This window comes from Amblyomma maculatum, chromosome 6, assembly GCF_055883805.1.
Source record: "Amblyomma maculatum isolate TAMU_Amacu chromosome 6, ASM5588380v1, whole genome shotgun sequence".
NCBI lineage: Eukaryota > Metazoa > Arthropoda > Arachnida > Ixodida > Ixodidae > Amblyomma > Amblyomma maculatum.
The window spans coordinates 57,047,589-57,067,258 of record NC_139349.1 but is presented as its reverse complement, the minus strand read 5'-3'; the positions used below and the strand labels follow the sequence as shown (position 1 = coordinate 57,067,258).

The 19,670-nt window shown below is 50.9% G+C and overlaps 1 protein-coding gene across 1 annotated transcript in view; it reads right to left on the bottom strand.

Moving 5' to 3' along the window:
• LOC146185817 (ATP-binding cassette sub-family G member 1-like) overlaps positions 1-19,670 on the bottom strand; it is a 47,539-nt gene that overhangs the window by 10,020 nt on the left and 17,849 nt on the right. Inside the window, exons 9-10 of the mRNA XM_084605585.1 lie at positions 18,707-18,875; positions 16,620-16,720 (exon numbers count right to left, since the gene is read on the bottom strand). Of these exons, the coding sequence (XP_084461711.1) occupies positions 16,620-16,720; positions 18,707-18,875 (270 nt within the window). The remainder of the gene's footprint in view (positions 1-16,619; positions 16,721-18,706; positions 18,876-19,670) is intronic.

The following is a 19,670-nucleotide window of genomic DNA, read 5'->3' as shown; positions in this document are numbered from 1 at the left end:
TGGTACGCAGTTGTTCGTCGATGGCTTGTGTGACTGTATTCCAGGATGGCTTGCGTCAACTCTGCCGTAAACGCCGTTCCCTTGTCCGTGATGAGCACTTCTGGGGCGCCGTGTCGCAAGAGAATTTGTTCGACAAAAAATTTGGCGACTTCTGCCGCGGTACCATTTGGTAGTGCTCTTGCTTCGGCGTAACGGGTAAGGTAGTCAGTGGCCACGATGATCCACTTGTTACCCATAGACGAAGATGGAAAGGGGCCGAGGAGATCCATCCCAATTTGCTGAAAGGGCAGGATTGGGGGTGGAATCGGGTTTAGTAGTCCTGCTGGTCTGATCGGTGGCGTCTTGCGTCGTTGGCACTCACGACACGTCTTCACGTAGTGGGCAACGTCGGCAGGCAGTCGCGGCCAGTAATACTTCTCTTGGATTCGACGCAACGTGCGCGCAAATCCGAGGTGGCCTGCTGTGGGCTCATCGTGCAACGCCTGCAGAATTTCTTGCCGAAGGGGTTTAGGCACTATGAGAAGCTGCGCGGTCTTGTTGGGTGCGAAGTTCTTCTTCACGAGGAGGCCATTGCTTAACGTGAAGGATGATAAATGTCGCCTGAACACACCAGGAGGGGAAGCGGTCTTTCCTTCCAAGTAATCGGCTAGCGCTTTCAGCTCAGGGTCTAATCGCTGTTGTTCTGCGAAACTGCTGGCGCTTACCGGACCCAAAAAGGCGTCGTCGTCATCGTCCTTCGGAGGAGCATCGACGGGAGCGCGGGATAAGCAGTCTGCGTCGGAATGCTTTCGGCCCGACTTATAGACTACAGTCATGTCAAATTCTTTAAGTCGTAGGCTCCATCTGGCAAGGCGGCCGGAAGGATCTTTCAAATTAGCCAGCCAGCAGAGCGCGTGATGGTCGCTTACTACCTTGAATGGTCGGCCGTATAGGTATGGACGAAACTTAGAAGTGGCCCAGATGATTGCAAGGCACTCCTTCTCGGCCGTCGAGTAATTGACTTCGGCTTTTGTGAGGGACCTGCTAGCGTAGGTGATTACGTTCTCCTGTCCGGCACTTTTCTGGACGAGAACGGCTCCTAGGCCCACACTGCTCGCGTCGGTGTGAATTTCGGTCTCGGCGTTTTCATCAAAGTGGCCAAGTACAGGAGGGCATTGCAGGCGGCGCTTAAGTTCGTCGAAGGCTTCTCCTTGCGGCGCTTCCCATTTAAAAGGTACGTCAGCCTGTGTAAGCTGCGTCAACGGTTCGGCGATCCGCGAAAAGTTTCTGACAAATCGTCGATAATAAGCGCACAGCCCAAGAAATCGGCGCACAGCTTTCTTGTCGGTAGGCGGTGGGAATTGTGCGATTGCAGCTGTTTTCTCCGGGTCTGGGCGAATACCGTCCTTGCTAACGATGTGACCTAGGAACTGGAGTTCTTCGTAGGCGAAGTGACACTTCTCTGCTTTTAGCGTTAGTCCCGATGACTTGATGGCTTCCAACACTGTCTGTAGTCGTTTTAGGTGGTCTTCAAAGCTTGACGAGAAGACAACAACGTCGTCCAAATATACCAAACAAATTTGCCACTTCAACCCTGCCAGGACTGTGTCCATTACTCGTTGAAACGTGGCTGGTGCGGAGCAGAGGCCAAATGGCATCACCTTGAACTCATAAAGGCCGTCCGGTGTGATGAATGCGGTCTTCTCGCGATCTCTTTCGTCGACCTCAATTTGCCAATATCCGCTCTTCAGGTCCATCGATGAGAAGTACCTTGCATTGCAGAGTCGGTCGAGAGTGTCGTCGATGCGGGGAAGTGGGTAGACATCCTTCTTCGTTATGCTATTCAAGCGGCGGTAATCAACGCAGAACCGAAGTGTGCTGTCTTTCTTCTTGACCAAAACGACTGGTGCCGCCTAGGGGCTGTTCGATGGCTGGATTACGTCATCACGCAGCATTTCCTCAACTTGATCGCGAATGGCCTGCCGTTCTCGCGGCGATACACGATAAGGGCTTTGGCGCAGAGGTCGGTCGTGTTCGTCCGTTATAATGCGGTGCTTGGCCAGTGGTGTTTGTCGTACCTTCGATGATGACGAGAAGCACTCCTTGTAGTTTCGAAGAAGACTGCGGATCTGTTTTTTCCTGCTGTGGGTCAATACTGGGTTGATGTCAAATGTGGGCTGACGGAATTGGTCCGGTGCGTCTTCCAGTGGTTGGTAGTGGAGGGCGAATACGTCTTTGAGGTCCGCTAATTCGTCGAGAAAAGCGATGGTCGTGCCCTTGTTTAGATGCCGGTATTCTTCAGTGAAGTTTGTTACCAGCACCTGAGCTTGTCCTCTCCGGAATGTCGCGATGCCTCTTGCGATGCCGATACCTCGTTCCAAGAGCAATTGGATATTTCCTTCGACGATGCCTTCAGTGGTTTCAATGTCTGTGCTACCTACGCTGACGGCGACGCTTGATCGGGGCGGCACGGTCAATTCTCCGTCGAGGACGTTTAGAGCGACGTGTTGCGTCGAAGTAGTCGTAGCAGGTATGGCTTTGTCTGCAGAGAGCTTGATGAGCTTGGATCGGAGGTCGATGATAGCCCTATTTTCATTTAGGAAGTCCATGCCTAAAATCACGTCGCGGGAGCACTGCTGCAAGACCACAAAGCTGGTAGGGTAAGTACGCCCATTTACAGTTATTCTTGCAGTACACCGTCCCGATGGAGTTATCAAGTTGCCACCTGCGGTGCGAATCAGCGGGCCATCCCAAGCGGTGGTAACTTTTCTGAGCTGAGAGGCTAACGGTCCACTAATGACTGAATAGTCAGCTCCGGTGTCTACTAGGGCAGTGACTCTGCGACCGTCGACATCAACTTCAAGGTCACTGGTTCGCGTCCTCGCATTGCACGTGGGCCTTAGTGTCCGATCTCGGCTCCGTCGTTTCTTCAGGTCATGGCCGGGGCATACCGTTGTTACTTCGCTGGGCGGCGGTGTCTGCTTGCACTCTGGTCGTGTTGTCGTCGATGTCGTCGTGTGGAGCGGCGATGAAATGGTTGCGTCGTCGTTAGTGGTCGTCGGCGGCGGAGGATCTTCGTCTTTTCGCCGTTGAGCAACCTCACCTCCAAAGGTTGCTGCCTTTAGTTTCCCCTACGGGGGCTTGGGGACCTTCCGCGCACACTACCGTCATAGTTAGGTCCTGGCGACGCTAAGCGGGCCCTGTACGGCGATGGAGACCTGAATCGACGGCTTGGTGACGCAATCTCACCGCTACGCAGGTAGTTGTCAATTTCTTGTGTTCGTTCACCTGGGCGTGGTCGTGGAGCGTCGACTGCAAATCCGCGGAGACCAATTCGTCGGTACGGGCAGTGGCGCAGAATGTGGCCGGCCTCACCGCAGTGGAAGCATAATGGCCGGTTGTTTGCAGTCCTCCAGGCGTCGCACTTCCTGGGGTTTGGGGGTCGTTGGTAGGCTTGGTGGGTGGGGGCCAACGGGCGGTTTTCAGGAACAGGACGGTAGCGGCGAGGGCTGGGAAAGTCATCACGTCGGGGTGGAGGGCGACGTAATGCACCAGCGTAGTTCATTGCTGTTGCCTCTTGAGCTGGAACAGTAGCAGCCGTCGCTTGAGGAACGCCCAGCGCCTGCTGAACTTCTTCACGGACGACGTCCGCGAGCGTCGTTACCTGGGGTTGTTGCGATGATGGCAGCATTCGGCGGAGCACCTCTCGCACGATCTCCCGGATGAGGTCCCGAAGGCTCTCTCCGCTTGCAGATGTTCTGGGGTAGTGGCATGAGTAGTTTGGTTGAAGTAGTCGCTCGTAGTGGCGCATCCGGGTATCCAACGTCTTCTCGATGGTCGATGCTTCACTCTCAAATTCTTCAACAGTTTTCGGCGGGTTCCGGACAAGCCCCGCAAAAAGCGACTCTTTAACGCCTCGCATTAAGAATTTCACTCTGTCATCTTCGGTCATGTTAGGGTCGGCGCGGCGAAACAGGCGTTTCATCTCCTCTACGTAGGCCAGGACGGGCTCGTTTGGTAGTTGAATTCTTGATTGGAGGAGGGCCTGAGCTCTTTCTTTTCTGACAGAACTTGTAAAGGCCATCAAGAACTGTGCTTTGAATATCTCCCAATCCTTGAAAGAAATCTCGTGATTTTCAAACCAAACTCGGGCATGTCCTTGAAGAACAAAGTAGACCTGCCTGAGTTTCGCAGCGTCGTTCCAACCGTTGAATTCTGCCACACGGTCGAAAAGGTCCATCCAGTCACCCGCATCTTCATCCGATCGTCCATGGAAGCAGGGGGGCTCACGGGGTTGGACAAAAACAACCGGTGCTGTAGGCTGGGCTATTGTCAGCGTCGATGCCTTCCGAGATCGACTGGGGTCAAGCAGCAGACCGTGTTCGGGTTGTAGGCCTTGAAGTCGGCGGCTGGCTCGGTGACCTGTAGGCTGGTCTTCCAGGGCGACAGGAACACGGCTTGGGTCTTCGCTTGAAGGATCAAAGGCAGCACCTCCACCAGATGTCACGTAGTGGTGACGAGGTCGACGACAAAAATGAAGGGGTCGATGATTGCACTAAAGAAACTGTTTATTTGGGCTGACTTGCGCCCGCAAAAGAACTAAGCAACTCGGCGGCGGCGGCGATAGAAACAAACGTGCTCGTCGATCGTCGAACAAAGAATGCTCGTCACACTCGGCAACGCTCAATTTAAAGGCTGCACAGAACAATCTAGATAACGTCGCAAACAGCTACCAGCACGGGCTGGAACATTGTGGAAAGACACCCAAGTGGCCGGAACCTTCGAAACAGATCTCGGTGCATCTTGCGCTACAACAAAACTGATAAAGGTGTGACTCGCGACATCGAGCATTAACAAACAAAGATTACGGAACTGATACGCGGTCCAGAATCAGAGTGATAAGCCTGTATGCCGGCGGCTGTTAAAAAACAACAAATACAGGTTTGAAGGTTTCGCGGCATTACTCTCCCCTTAAAAAAAACATCGCCTCGATGTTCCAAAACAAAGAAACTTAAACATAAACACTGCAAAGTTTAAACACCACAGATTCTTTAACGCGCGTAATATGGCTTCAGTCGTACAACATGGACAATTTCTGGGCGTGCGCGTCGCCGTTGTGATGCTGACGTTCCGTCGGGAATGACTTCATAGTCCAGTGGTCCGACGCGGCGAAGGATTTTGTATGGCCCAAAGTATCGACGCAACAACTTTTCACTTAATCCGCGACGGCGAATTGGTGTCCAAACCCACACTTGGTCTCCTGGATTGTACTCTGCATGGCGTCGTCGTAAATTGTATCGTCGACTGTCGGTGCGCTGTTGGTCTTTAATACGCAGCCGTGCGAGTCGTCGGGCTTCCTCTGCACGCTGCAGGTAGGCGGCGACGTCAAGGTTGTCTTCGCTGGTTACGTGCGGCAGCATTGCGTCGAGCGTCGTCGTGAGCTCCCTGCCGTACACAAGCTTAAACGGGGTCGCTCTGGTCGTCTCCTGGACTGCCGTGTTATACGCGAAGATCACGTACGGCAAGATGGTGTCCCAGGTCTTGTGTTCAGCGTCGACGTACATAGCGATCATGTCCGCGATCGTTTTGTTCAGGCGCTCCGTGAGGCCATTGGTCTGGGGATGGTACGCAGTTGTTCGTCGATGGCTTGTGTGACTGTATTCCAGGATGGCTTGCGTCAACTCTGCCGTAAACGCCGTTCCCTTGTCCGTGATGAGCACTTCTGGGGCGCCGTGTCGCAAGAGAATTTGTTCGACAAAAAATTTGGCGACTTCTGCCGCGGTACCATTTGGTAGTGCTCTTGCTTCGGCGTAACGGGTAAGGTAGTCAGTGGCCACGATGATCCACTTGTTACCCATAGACGAAGATGGAAAGGGGCCGAGGAGATCCATCCCAATTTGCTGAAAGGGCAGGATTGGGGGTGGAATCGGGTTTAGTAGTCCTGCTGGTCTGATCGGTGGCGTCTTGCGTCGTTGGCACTCACGACACGTCTTCACGTAGTGGGCAACGTCGGCAGGCAGTCGCGGCCAGTAATACTTCTCTTGGATTCGACGCAACGTGCGCGCAAATCCGAGGTGGCCTGCTGTGGGCTCATCGTGCAACGCCTGCAGAATTTCTTGCCGAAGGGGTTTAGGCACTATGAGAAGCTGCGCGGTCTTGTTGGGTGCGAAGTTCTTCTTCACGAGGAGGCCATTGCTTAACGTGAAGGATGATAAATGTCGCCTGAACACACCAGGAGGGGAAGCGGTCTTTCCTTCCAAGTAATCGGCTAGCGCTTTCAGCTCAGGGTCTGATCGCTGTTGTTCTGCGAAACTGCTGGCGCTTACCGGACCCAAAAAGGCGTCGTCGTCATCGTCCTTCGGAGGAGCATCGACGGGAGCGCGGGATAAGCAGTCTGCGTCGGAATGCTTTCGGCCCGACTTATAGACTACAGTCATGTCAAATTCTTTAAGTCGTAGGCTCCATCTGGCAAGGCGGCCGGAAGGATCTTTCAAATTAGCCAGCCAGCAGAGCGCGTGATGGTCGCTTACTACCTTGAATGGTCGGCCGTATAGGTATGGACGAAACTTAGAAGTGGCCCAGATGATTGCAAGGCACTCCTTCTCGGCCGTCGAGTAATTGACTTCGGCTTTTGTGAGGGACCTGCTAGCGTAGGTGATTACGTTCTCCTGTCCGGCACTTTTCTGGACGAGAACGGCTCCTAGGCCCACACTGCTCGCGTCGGTGTGAATTTCGGTCTCGACGTTTTCATCAAAGTGGCCAAGTACAGGAGGGCATTGCAGGCGGCGCTTAAGTTCGTCGAAGGCTTCTCCTTGCGGCGCTTCCCATTTAAAAGGTACGTCAGCCTGTGTAAGCTGCGTCAACGGTTCGGCGATCCGCGACAAGTTTCTGACAAATCGTCGATAATAAGCGCACAGCCCAAGAAATCGGCGCACAGCTTTCTTGTCGGTAGGCGGTGGGAATTGTGCGATTGCAGCTGTTTTCTCCGGGTCTGGGCGAATACCGTCCTTGCTAACGATGTGACCTAGGAACTGGAGTTCTTCGTAGGCGAAGTGACACTTCTCTGCTTTTAGCGTTAGTCCCGATGACTTGATGGCTTCCAACACTGTCTGTAGTCGTTTTAGGTGGTCTTCAAAGCTTGACGAGAAGACAACAACGTCGTCCAAATATACCAAACAAATTTGCCACTTCAACCCTGCCAGGACTGTGTCCATTACTCGTTGAAACGTGGCTGGTGCGGAGCAGAGGCCAAATGGCATCACCTTGAACTCATAAAGGCCGTCCGGTGTGATGAATGCGGTCTTCTCGCGATCTCTTTCGTCGACCTCAATTTGCCAATATCCGCTCTTCAGGTCCATCGATGAGAAGTACCTTGCATTGCAGAGTCGGTCGAGAGTGTCGTCGATGCGGGGAAGTGGGTAGACATCCTTCTTCGTTATGCTATTCAAGCGGCGGTAATCAACGCAGAACCGAAGTGTGCTGTCTTTCTTCTTGACCAAAACGACTGGTGCCGCCCAGGGGCTGTTCGATGGCTGGATTACGTCATCACGCAGCATTTCCTCAACTTGATCGCGAATGGCCTGCCGTTCTCGCGGCGATACACGATAAGGGCTTTGGCGCAGAGGTCGGTCGTGTTCGTCCGTTATAATGCGGTGCTTGGCCAGTGGTGTTTGTCGTACCTTCGATGATGACGAGAAGCACTCCTTGTAGTTTCGAAGAAGACTGCGGATCTGTTTTTTCCTGCTGTGGGTCAATACTGGGTTGATGTCAAATGTGGGCTGACGGAATTGGTCCGGTGCGTCTTCCAGTGGTTGGTCGTGGAGGGCGAATACGTCTTTGAGGTCCGCTAATTCGTCGAGAAAAGCGATGGTCGTGCCCTTGTTTAGATGCCGGTATTCTTCAGTGAAGTTTGTTACCAGCACCTGAGCTTGTCCTCTCCGGAATGTCGCGATGCCTCTTGCGATGCCGATACCTCGTTCCAAGAGCAATTGGATATTTCCTTCGACGATGCCTTCAGTGGTTTCAATGTCTGTGCTACCTACGCTGACGGCGACGCTTGATCGGGGCGGCACGGTCAATTCTCCGTCGAGGACGTTTAGAGCGACGTGTTGCGTCGAAGTAGTCGTAGCAGGTATGGCTTTGTCTGCAGAGAGCTTGATGAGCTTGGATCGGAGGTCGATGATAGCCCTATTTTTCATTTAGGAAGTCCATGCCTAAAATCACGTCGCGGGAGCACTGCTGCAAGACCACAAAGCTGGTAGGGTAAGTACGCCCATTTACAGTTATTCTTGCAGTACACCGTCCCGATGGAGTTATCAAGTTGCCACCTGCGGTGCGAATCAGCGGGCCATCCCAAGCGGTGGTAACTTTTCTGAGCTGAGAGGCTAACGGTCCACTAATGACTGAATAGTCAGCTCCGGTGTCTACTAGGGCAGTGACTCTGCGACCGTCGACATCAACTTCAAGGTCACTGGTTCGCGTCCTCGCATTGCACGTGGGCCTTAGTGTCCGATCTCGGCTCCGTCGTTTCTTCAGGTCATGGCCGGGGCATACCGTTGTTACTTCGCTGGGCGGCGGTGTCTGCTTGCACTCTGGTCGTGTTGTCGTCGATGTCGTCGTGTGGAGCGGCGATGAAATGGTTGCGTCGTCGTTAGTGGTCGTCGGCGGCGGAGGATCTTCGTCTTTTCGCCGTTGAGCAACCTCACCTCCAAAGGTTGCTGCCTTTAGTTTCCCCTACGGGGGCTTGGGGACCTTCCGCGCACACTACCGTCATAGTTAGGTCCTGGCGACGCTAAGCGGGCCCTGTACGGCGATGGAGACCTGAATCGACGGCTTGGTGACGCAATCTCACCGCTACGCAGGTAGTTGTCAATTTCTTGTGTTCGTTCACCTGGGCGTGGTCGTGGAGCGTCGACTGCAAATCCGCGGAGACCAATTCGTCGGTACGGGCAGTGGCGCAGAATGTGGCCGGCCTCACCGCAGTGGAAGCATAATGGCCGGTTGTTTGCAGTCCTCCAGGCGTCGCACTTCCTGGGGTTTGGGGGTCGTTGGTAGGCTTGGTGGGTGGGGGCCAACGGGCGGTTTTCAGGAACAGGACGGTAGCGGCGAGGGCTGGGAAAGTCATCACGTCGGGGTGGAGGGCGACGTAATGCACCAGCGTAGTTCATTGCTGTTGCCTCTTGAGCTGGAACAGTAGCAGCCGTCGCTTGAGGAACGCCCAGCGCCTGCTGAACTTCTTCACGGACGACGTCCGCGAGCGTCGTTACCTGGGGTTGTTGCGATGATGGCAGCATTCGGCGGAGCACCTCTCGCACGATCTCCCGGATGAGGTCCCGAAGGCTCTCTCCGCTTGCAGATGTTCTGGGGTAGTGGCATGAGTAGTTTGGTTGAAGTAGTCGCTCGTAGTGGCGCATCCGGGTATCCAACGTCTTCTCGATGGTCGATGCTTCACTCTCAAATTCTTCAACAGTTTTCGGCGGGTTCCGGACAAGCCCCGCAAAAAGCGACTCTTTAACGCCTCGCATTAAGAATTTCACTCTGTCATCTTCGGTCATGTTAGGGTCGGCGCGGCGAAACAGGCGTTTCATCTCCTCTACGTAGGCCAGGACGGGCTCGTTTGGTAGTTGAATTCTTGATTGGAGGAGGGCCTGAGCTCTTTCTTTTCTGACAGAACTTGTAAAGGCCATCAAGAACTGTGCTTTGAATATCTCCCAATCCTTGAAAGAAATCTCGTGATTTTCAAACCAAACTCGGGCATGTCCTTGAAGAACAAAGTAGACCTGCCTGAGTTTCGCAGCGTCGTTCCAACCGTTGAATTCTGCCACACGGTCGAAAAGGTCCATCCAGTCACCCGCATCTTCATCCGATCGTCCATGGAAGCAGGGGGGCTCACGGGGTTGGACAAAAACAACCGGTGCTGTAGGCTGGGCTATTGTCAGCGTCGATGCCTTCCGAGATCGACTGGGGTCAAGCAGCAGACCGTGTTCGGGTTGTAGGCCTTGAAGTCGGCGGCTGGCTCGGTGACCTTTAGGCTGGTCTTCCAGGGCGACAGGAACACGGCTTGGGTCTTCGCTTGAAGGATCAAAGGCAGCACCTCCACCAGATGTCACGTAGTGGTGACGAGGTCGACGACAAAAATGAAGGGGTCGATGATTGCACTAAAGAAACTGTTTATTTGGGCTGACTTGCGCCCGCAAAAGAACTAAGCAACTCGGCGGCGGCGGCGGCGATAGAAACAAACGTGCTCGTCGATCGTCGAACAAAGAATGCTCGTCACACTCGGCAACGCTCAATTTAAAGGCTGCACAGAACAATCTAGATAACGTCGCAAACAGCTACCAGCACGGGCTGGAACATTGTGGAAAGACACCCAAGTGGCCGGAACCTTCGAGACAGATCTCGGTGCATCTTGCGCTACAACAAAACTGATAAAGGTGTGACTCGCGACATCGAGCATTAACAAACAAAAATTACGGAACTGATACGCGGTCCAGAATCAGAGTGATAAGCCTGTATCCCGGCGGCTGTTAAAAAACAACAAATACAGTTTTGAAGGTTTCGCGGCAATGTTTACAGGATTTATATTGATACGTGGCAAGGTTAGTGCACGAAGGTTAGTCCAGGTTGACGCAGCACACAAAGCACAGATTCACAACAGCGTTAACCTTCTTCTAGCACTAAACGTTTCTACCACTTTGTCGTCTTCTGTGTCACCGTTTCTTATCGTTATCTTCATTAACGTCTAGCGATGCAGAGCATATATGTCACATTACCCCCCCCCCCCCCCCCCCCCCCCGAAAAGCACAGTCCCGGTGCGCACTAGGACGAACTACTGCAGGGGTAGTACGGCTTCATTCTGGCGACATGAACAATCTCGGTGCGTGGCATAGAGGACTGTCGCGGCGGATGTACAGGGACGACCTCGTATGTCACAGGGGTGACTGGCCGTAAAACACGGTAGGGTCCTGCGTAGCGTGGCAAGAGCTTCTCACACAGCCCAACTTTACGAGCGGGAGTCCAGAGCAAGACGAGAGAGCCCGGAGAGTAGTGGACGTCCCGGTGGCGAGAATCATGGCGCCGTTTTTGAGAATTTTGGGAGGAGGCCAGTCGTCGGCGAGCTATAACACGGGCTGCGTCAGCTCGGGAGATGGCGTCACGAACGTAGCAACTGGCGTTTTGGTGGGAGGCAATGCGCTGTCAAAAGCAAGGGGAGGGTCACGGCCGTATAGAAGATAAAACGGTGAGTAGCCCATTGTGTCGTGACGAGAGGAATTGTACGCGAACGTTACAAACGGCAAATTATTATCCCAGTCAAGGTGATCATCCGAGGCATACATAGACACCATGTCCATGAGCGTGCGGTTGAGGCGTTCGGTGAGGCCGTTCGTTTGTGGATGGTAAGCGGTGCTAAAATAATGCTTAATGGAGCGTACTGAAGAATTTCGTCGACTACTCGAGCAAGAAAGCAACGGCCACGGTCAGTGAGCAGCTGGCGTGGAGCACCATGGAGCAGGATGACGTCGTGGAGAAGAAACGCAGCCACATCAGTTGCACAGCTGGTGAGTGTCGCTCGGGTTACAGCGTAGCGCGTAGTATAATCCGTGGCCACTGCAACCCTTTAATTACCCGACGCAGAAAGTGGAAAAGGCCCGAGGAGGTCAAGGCCAACTCGGGAAAACGGGTCTACTGGGATGTCGATCGGCTGCAGAGATCCAGCAGGCATAGCCGAGGGCTTCTTCCGTCGCTGACACCGGTCACAAGAAGCAACGTAACGACGAACAGAGCGATAGAGACCTGGCCAGAAGAAGCGGCAGCGGACGCTATCGTACGTACGAGATACGCCAAGATGACCCGCCGTGGGTGCGTCGCGCAGCTGTTGAAGAACGGTGGTACGCAGGTGTTCGGGGACTACGAGCAGAAGCTCGGCGCCATCTGGTCACTTATTCCGTTGGTATAAGGTGCCGTTGTTAAGCACAAACAGAGCAAGGGTAGCATCAAGGTGATCAGTGCTGAGGTGATTGATTATGCTGCAAAGCTTGGGATCAAAGCGCTGTTCATGGCGAATGTTTGAAAGGTCAGAGATGGCCAACACATATGTGTCATCGTCGCACTCGCTCGCAGGTGGGAGATCTACCGGGTTGCGGGACAGGCAATCGGCGTCAGCGTGCAGCCGGCCAGACTTGTGGACGACAGAAAGAGTGTATTCCTGAAGGCGGAGGGCCTAACAACCCAGGCGACTAGTAGAGTCCTTCAGCGTAGAAACCCAGCATAAGGCATGGTGGTCGGTGATGACGTAGAACGGGCGGCCAAACAAGTAAGGGCGAAACTTTGTAATGGCCCACACGAGGGCTAAGCACTCACGTTCTGGGATCGAGTAATTCCTTTCAGCCGCAGAAAGGAGGGGACTGGCATAAGCAATGACGTGAGTGCGACCCATCTGCCCCTGGGCGAGTATGGCACCAATACCGTGACCACTGGCGTCGGTGCGTACCTCCGTTGGTGCCGAAGGATTGAAGTGTGCCAGGACGGGCGGGTTGGTGAGGGCTGCAATGAGCGCAGAAAAGGCTTGGGATTGTTCTTGGTCCCAGCAAAATGGAGCGTCGTTCTTCAAAAGATTGGTGAGTGGACGAGCCGTCTCCGCAAAGTTAGGTACAAACCGCCGAAAATAGAAGCAAAGCCCAAGAAAGCTACGCACGTCACTGGTACAACGGGGTGTAGGAAATGCACTTACAGCACGTATTTTGTCTGGATCGGGTTGAACGCCACGGGCGTCGACCACGTGACCGAGCACCTTAAGTTCACGTCGGCCGAAGCTACATTTCTTCGAGTTCAGCTGAAGGCCAGCTCTTCGGAAGACGCCAAGAATGGCATCAAGGCGATGGAGATGGCTCTCGAATGTAGAAGAGAATACAATGACGTCATCGAGATAGCACAAGCACGTCGTCCATTTCAAGCCGCGCAGGAGAGAGTCCATCATGCGCTCGAATGTCGCGGGCGCATTACACAAGCCGAAAGGCATCACCTTGAATTGATACAGGCCATCGGGAGTGACGAAGGCGGTCTTCTCCCGGTCCCGTTCGTCGACTGCGATCTGCCAATAACCGGAACGAAGATCAATGAAAGAGAAATAGCTGGCACCGTGCAAGCAGTCGAGGGCATCATCTATCCTGGGGAGCAGGTAATCGTCTTTCTTTGTAATTTTGTTGAGGTGTCAGTAATCAACGCAGAATCTCCAGGTATTGTCCTTCTTTTTAACAAGCACGACAGGCGACGCGCAGGGTCTGCTCGAAGGCTCTATAATGTTTTTTGCTAACATCTTGTCCACTTCATCTTGTATGACGCGTCGTTCAGAAATGGCGACTCGATAAGGTCTTCTGTGAATTGGGCGGGCGTCTCCGGCGTCGATGCGATGTGTAACGAGAGACGTTTGTCCTAAGGGGCGGTAACCAAAATCGAAAATATCGCTGTGCGAATTCAGAAGAGTCGTAAGTGCTGTAGCACGGTCAGGGCGCAAATTAGGTGCAACCATTCCTGATATGCGAGCCTCCGGAAATGGGGACGATGCAGGTCGTGTCGACACTTTAGCAGTAGGGTCAGGCAAAAGAGCGGCAACTGTGACGTCAGATAGTGGGGTCAGTTCGGCGAGAGTAATGCCCTCAGGAAGAACGTGCACAAAAAGGCCGAAGTTCAAAACTGGAATATAAGCGTTGTTATTTTCTACGTGCACGATGTTATGAGGGAGAGCGATTCTACGCTGCAGTGTCACGTCGGTTATGGGGCAAACAACGTAGTCGCCATCAGGAACGGAGGGGAAAGGCGACATGAGCACATACACTGCAGCTTCTGGTGGCAGACGAGTAAATGTAGAGGAGCGGAGACGGAGCGTTGAAGTATCAGGGGCCTGTTTATCAGGACAGAGTGGCAGGTCCAGATGAAGCAGTCCAGAAGAACAGTCAATGAGCGCGGAATGTGCAGGTAAAAAGTCGAGTCCTAATACAACGTCGTGAGGGCAACTGGTGAGGACTGTAAATAGGACAGGGATATAGCGATCAGCAATGGTAATTTTTGCAGTACACATATCAATCACAGTAGCTGTATTGCCATCAGCAACACGAACGGTAGATGAGGAAGCGGGTGTGAGGACTTTGTTGAGGCGTTGACGGAGCGAGGAACTGAGGACGGAAATGTGGGCGCCGGTGTCAATAAGGGCAGAAAGTGAGACTCCGTCCACAAAAATGTCAATGAGGTTACGTCTGGGTGCGAGGGTCAGTTCCAAGTTGACAGTCCGGGTCGGTAATGCAGCGTCACTCCCGGGCGCTGCACTCGCTAGTTTCCCGAGTGGGCGCCGGCGTATGATGGGGCGGAGTTGCGACGAGGCAGCGGTGAACGAGATCGACGAGACCGTGGAGATGGAGATTGGCTGGAGTGACAGACACTTGAGACGGCTTCGGTGTGAGGTTCATCTGGGTGAGCAGGGAAGTGTCCAGGTCCATCATATGCGGGGCGGAGCTGTTCAGGTTGGGCAGGGAAGCGTCGAGGTCCGTAGTAGTACCGATGGTCAGCGTTGCAATAAGAACGAGGTGTGGGGAAGGGGCGACTGCGGCAATGACGGGAAGTGTGGCCGGCTCAACAGCAAATAAAACAAATTGGCCTGTCATCTGAGGTGCGCCACTCTGCAGGATTGCGATTAACGTAGCGACGGGGGGGAGCTTGGCTAATGGTTGCAGCAGCCACCACAGGAACAGGATGCAATGGTGACGAGGGCGGTACGGGGTTGGAGGAAAGACCGACGTTGGCAAGTTCCTGTCGGACAACAGCCTGTATCATGGCCATGTTGTCAGGCACTGGAGATGGGAATAGTGCAGGAGCTAATGCCTCGAGTTCTCGCCTGACGATCCGAGTCATTGTTGCGGACTGAGAAGGCTGTTGCAGAGGAGCCAGATCATCACAGGATGATGTGGCTGCCGTGTTCGGAAGGCGTTCAAAGCGATGTACCAGGCGTCGTTGTTTAGCCTGCTCGAATCTTCGGCAAACTTGACGCACTGACTCGACGGTAGAGCAATCCATGCAGAAGAGGAGGTTGAACGCGTCATCTGCGATGACCTTGAGGATGTGCCCTACCTTTTCACTTTCCAGCATGGAGCGGTTCGCCTTGCGACACAACGCGAGCACGTCTTGGATGTAGGCCAGGTAGGACTCCGTGGTGGATTGGGCGCGAGACGAAAGTTCGGTTTTGGCTGCGACAGCCCGTCCAATAGGCTTCCCGAACAAGTCGTGAAGCTTTTGCTTGCAAATTTCCCAGGTTAACAGCTCATGCTCGTGATTTTGATAGCATGTGCGAGCGGTTCCCGCCAAATAGAATAAATGATTGTTCCGGCCGCATCGCTCGTATTCATCCAGCCAGTCGTCCACATCTGTCTTGTCTTCGCCATTGAAGATGGGAGGGTGGCGGATTTTTGTGAGAACGAGTGGTTGCGCCGATGTTGTTGCGGTGGTAGGAGCTGCCTCAGAGGTCATAGTGGCCGTTGTTGACGTTGTGATCCCAGGTAGGTGGCGGCCACTGCGCAAACTTTCGGCTGCATAAATGGATTTATGTGTGCACACAGGGACCTTTGGTCACCTTCACCAAGATGATACGGGGCAAAGTTAGTGCACGAAGGTTAGTCCAGGTTGACGCAGCACACAAAGCACAGAATCACAACAGCGTCAACCTTCTTCTAGCACTAAACGTTGCTACCACTTTGTCGTCTTCTGTGTCACTGTTTCTGATCGTTATCTTCTTTAACGTCCAGCGATGCAGGGCATATATGTCACAATATAAAAGCTAATCAGGCTACGCTCTCGCGTCATACCCTGAAAGGATGAGCTTAAATGTCCCCAATAATGTAGAACCTTGCACTGATAGGGTGTGACAAGGGAAAGGGTTAACCAGAGCTAAACCACAGTCTTCTTTTTTTTTTCGGGAACATTGGTAACTGTGCTAAATACGACATATTCAAGCAATCTGCATCATATGCTAGTGATCATTACGGGACAATTGTTAACAGAAAAATTCTTGTTCCTCAATATATGAAGTGGAATGGTTTTTCCAGTTTTCGTTTCTTGAAAAGCGTGGGTATATATGGTTGCTGTTCAAAGATCTGAGTGGAAAAAATTGAAATGTAGGTGGAAGTTTTTCTTTAATTTAGCATTAAATCTTACAGAGGGTGCTCGAATTTTCAAACTTTCTATTGCTTCTAAACCATGGGTGTGTCCCGCTATTGATTTCTGAAAACAACCCGTTCTACATCCACTTTCCCTTATTATCTAATGATTCTTCTTTCGTTATTCTTCATTTTCTTCTTCTTCGTGTCAAGAGGAAATCTTCAGATGGAACTGTGCGCCTAATTGCGTCGCGCGCCTTTTCTGGCTTCTTTTCTTGCAAATCTATACAGCGCCTGCAATTTAATCCATTTTTAAACAACTAAGTCCCAGATATAAAATATTCTTCCTTCTGTATAAAGTATGTGCTGACAATGAGATATGGCGTTCATATGAACTTATAATATGTATACATAACAGTCATTACCACCACAGTGCACGAAAATGATGGCAGCCGAAAACGAGCACAGGATACAAGTACAGAGTTTTATTATACGTACCATAAAGGGCAGATCTGATAGTATTTTGGCCACATAATACAACCACAAGCTGTACCAGCAGTTCCTCTGCTCTCTGAGAATAACATCTATCTCCAAGGGGACTGCAATAAAAGCAATAAGTACAATGAGCTAAAAAGTAAACACCACTACTTTACTGACTTTGTCAAAAAAAAAGTCAAGATACTCATTTTTGTTTACTCTCTTTTCTAACACACGCAGATACCTTTCTTTTGCTACTATAGTGAGAAAGTGATAGCACGCTTGAAAAATTATTATTTTCGGGCTCGGCATTGATTTCTAGATTCTGCCACCGAGCCGTTACCTATTTACAATAGGCAAGGGTAACAAGCTGACATTTAGCAATGCTTTCATGCAGTCTAGTTGGCTCGTGGCGGGGGAAATTCTGCGAACACGTGGGGGAACGGAGACCAAACACACACGTAATACGCTCGTATTGCCGTTTAAGTTTCTTTTCTCCCTGCTCCTCGTCCAATTTGTGCCGCTTTAACTTATATTATTACTAAGAGAACACGCCTTGCGCACTTTAGGGTGTCACTTTTTAATTTCCCTCTCTTAAATATTGTGCTCTGTTTAGAGAGTGCAATGTCTGAAAAACAAATGCCTATGCCGCAAGTTACGCATCCAACACTTCTTGCACTTCTACTTTGTGCACCGCTAAAGCTTCCAAATTTATAACGGTAGCGCAGAACTGTCATCCTCATTCATCTGTGCCTGAGCATCTATACTATATCAATATTGTTCAGCTGCACGAGTTGTCATCCAACCCTGTGAGCCAGAGAAAAGTAACCAAAGCAGTTTGTAGACAATAAACACCTTTACTTTTTTTCGCAGATTCAAGATATTTTTTAATAACGTTGTTTATTGCCTCAATGCATAATAAATTATGTAAAAAAAATTAAAGGGGTATTAACTGAAAGAAAAAAGGTTGGCTGTTCTAACAAAGTTCAAGAGAGAGAGCGATTATAAGGCCTTGCGAGCAAGCAATGTACGAAGATGAGTTGTTCGGCGAAAGGCCCACTGCCGTCAGATGCCGAATTCTCGTCGGCTTCAGTGCCGGGCAACCCCACAACAAGTGGTGAATATTTGCCTTATGATTTAGTCTGGGTGTTTTGGGTAGCAAGGTTCATAATACTGAGAGGCGGTGTCCAGAGGAAGCATTGGGATAATTTTAATTGGAAATCAAACATCAAACTCCCTATATATTTAGGAACGTTTACAGTTCTGGCTAGCTCGTTCAAGTAACCCTTTCAATGCCCTCAACCTTCACTTTTTTACGGCTTGATTTTATCGCCGTGGAAACTAAACACCGAACACAGAAAGATGCTGTTTTGCGTAGATGCGAAGCGAACGCACTCCTCTGTAATTAACTCAACTTTAATTAAAAGTGCAACTCCTCGTTTAAAGTTTATGCAAAAAAAATTTGGAGGCATTGAAAATTTATATACAATGAATAAATCAATTCAGGACATCGCTTGATAACCCAACGAATCAAAATTCCTGCGTAAAACCTTAGGCCCACATTTGGTATTACGTTGGCAAAGTCTGGTCCTACATACGGCCAGTGATTGCCAACACCGCACCAACACTGTGCTTGGATAGCTCCTAGCATATATCCCAGCGCCCGGAACTCTGCTCCATCCTGGGCGTGGCGTAGTTGGTTAAAGCGCACGGCTGGGAATGCAAGGGATAGAGGTTCGGATCTCGATGAGGACGGGTTTATTTATTTATTTTCTCTTTTTTTAATTATAGAGCTGGTTAGGAGGGCGAGCGGTGAAGCCTACGGCGACACAGCGAAATGCAGGAACGGGTGCCAAAGAGCTGCGCTCTAAAAAGTGAATGTCCACTAGCACAGCAACTGGTTAGAATATGCTTGCCATTATATGATGACATCTGCGCTTATACATCTCATCTGGCTATTTAAATGACACAAATGGGCTTCGTACGATTCAGCAGTGGGTCCCCATCGTTCATCTTCAAATATATTCTTCTTTGTGTGCACCAAAACAAAAAAGGCACAAAACGTATCTTTCGCCCATGTCACTTTATAGAATACAAAGGTCCCTTACATGTAAGGATGGTTGGGCCAATCGTTTGGAATAGGAGCATTGCCAAAGCCAAAAGATACAAAGTGACGGTATCCCTGGCCTGTGCGGCTCGATTTCCGCATCCGTAGTACAGGATAGACAGCAAGAATGCGAAGAACACGTTGACACCGATACGCAGAAGTGAAGTGGTCTGCGCTAGGAAAGCAAAATAAAGAAAGACGTCACAATGAAGTCAGCACTTTTGCAAGCGTCGCCTACAAGATGACAACATCAAGTAGAGCGTGGTACGATGGAAATATTCTGGTCATGTTTACTGCAATTGCATTTGCATGGTAAATTTAGGCAATCGCGAAAAAAGATGTTGTGTTGTATTTGTTATCAAGTGCGCTTTGAAATCTTAATTATTGTCTCGTAGAATCTGTGGTGAATTTTATTGTAATCCTAGTCCTCATTTTATCACAAAAGGTGTTTCAAAGCATTCGGAGTCGTTCCATGCGCGGAACACTGCGTATGTGCCCTTCTGTTTTTTAAATTCATTTTTTTTTTTACAGCTGAGCTGATCATGCCAAGCCATCTTCAGCAAAAAAATCATACAATTAAATGAAGTAAGAAATTAGCTTTAATAAAATTGCATGTAAAAAATATTAAGGTCAGTGCGCCACATCTTTGGAGTACAAGTTGCATATTTATGTACATAAGATAACGTGTCAGTTATAAATGAAATAAAGAAAGCATTCACCCTGCAGTCATCGTAGAAACTAGCCGAGCAAAAAAACAGCGACATAAGAGAAAGTACCAAGAGCACAGAACAAGCACTGAACTACCAAGTGAGTTTTTATTGCAATGCAGACCACAATTCCTACAAGGAATGCCTTCACGTGTCCCGTTAGCAAGTACAACAATAACATCTTGCCCAGAAAATACAATTACTTTTATTAAACATTATTTGGTGATTACGTACTTATTAAAACGTTATTCGTTAAAA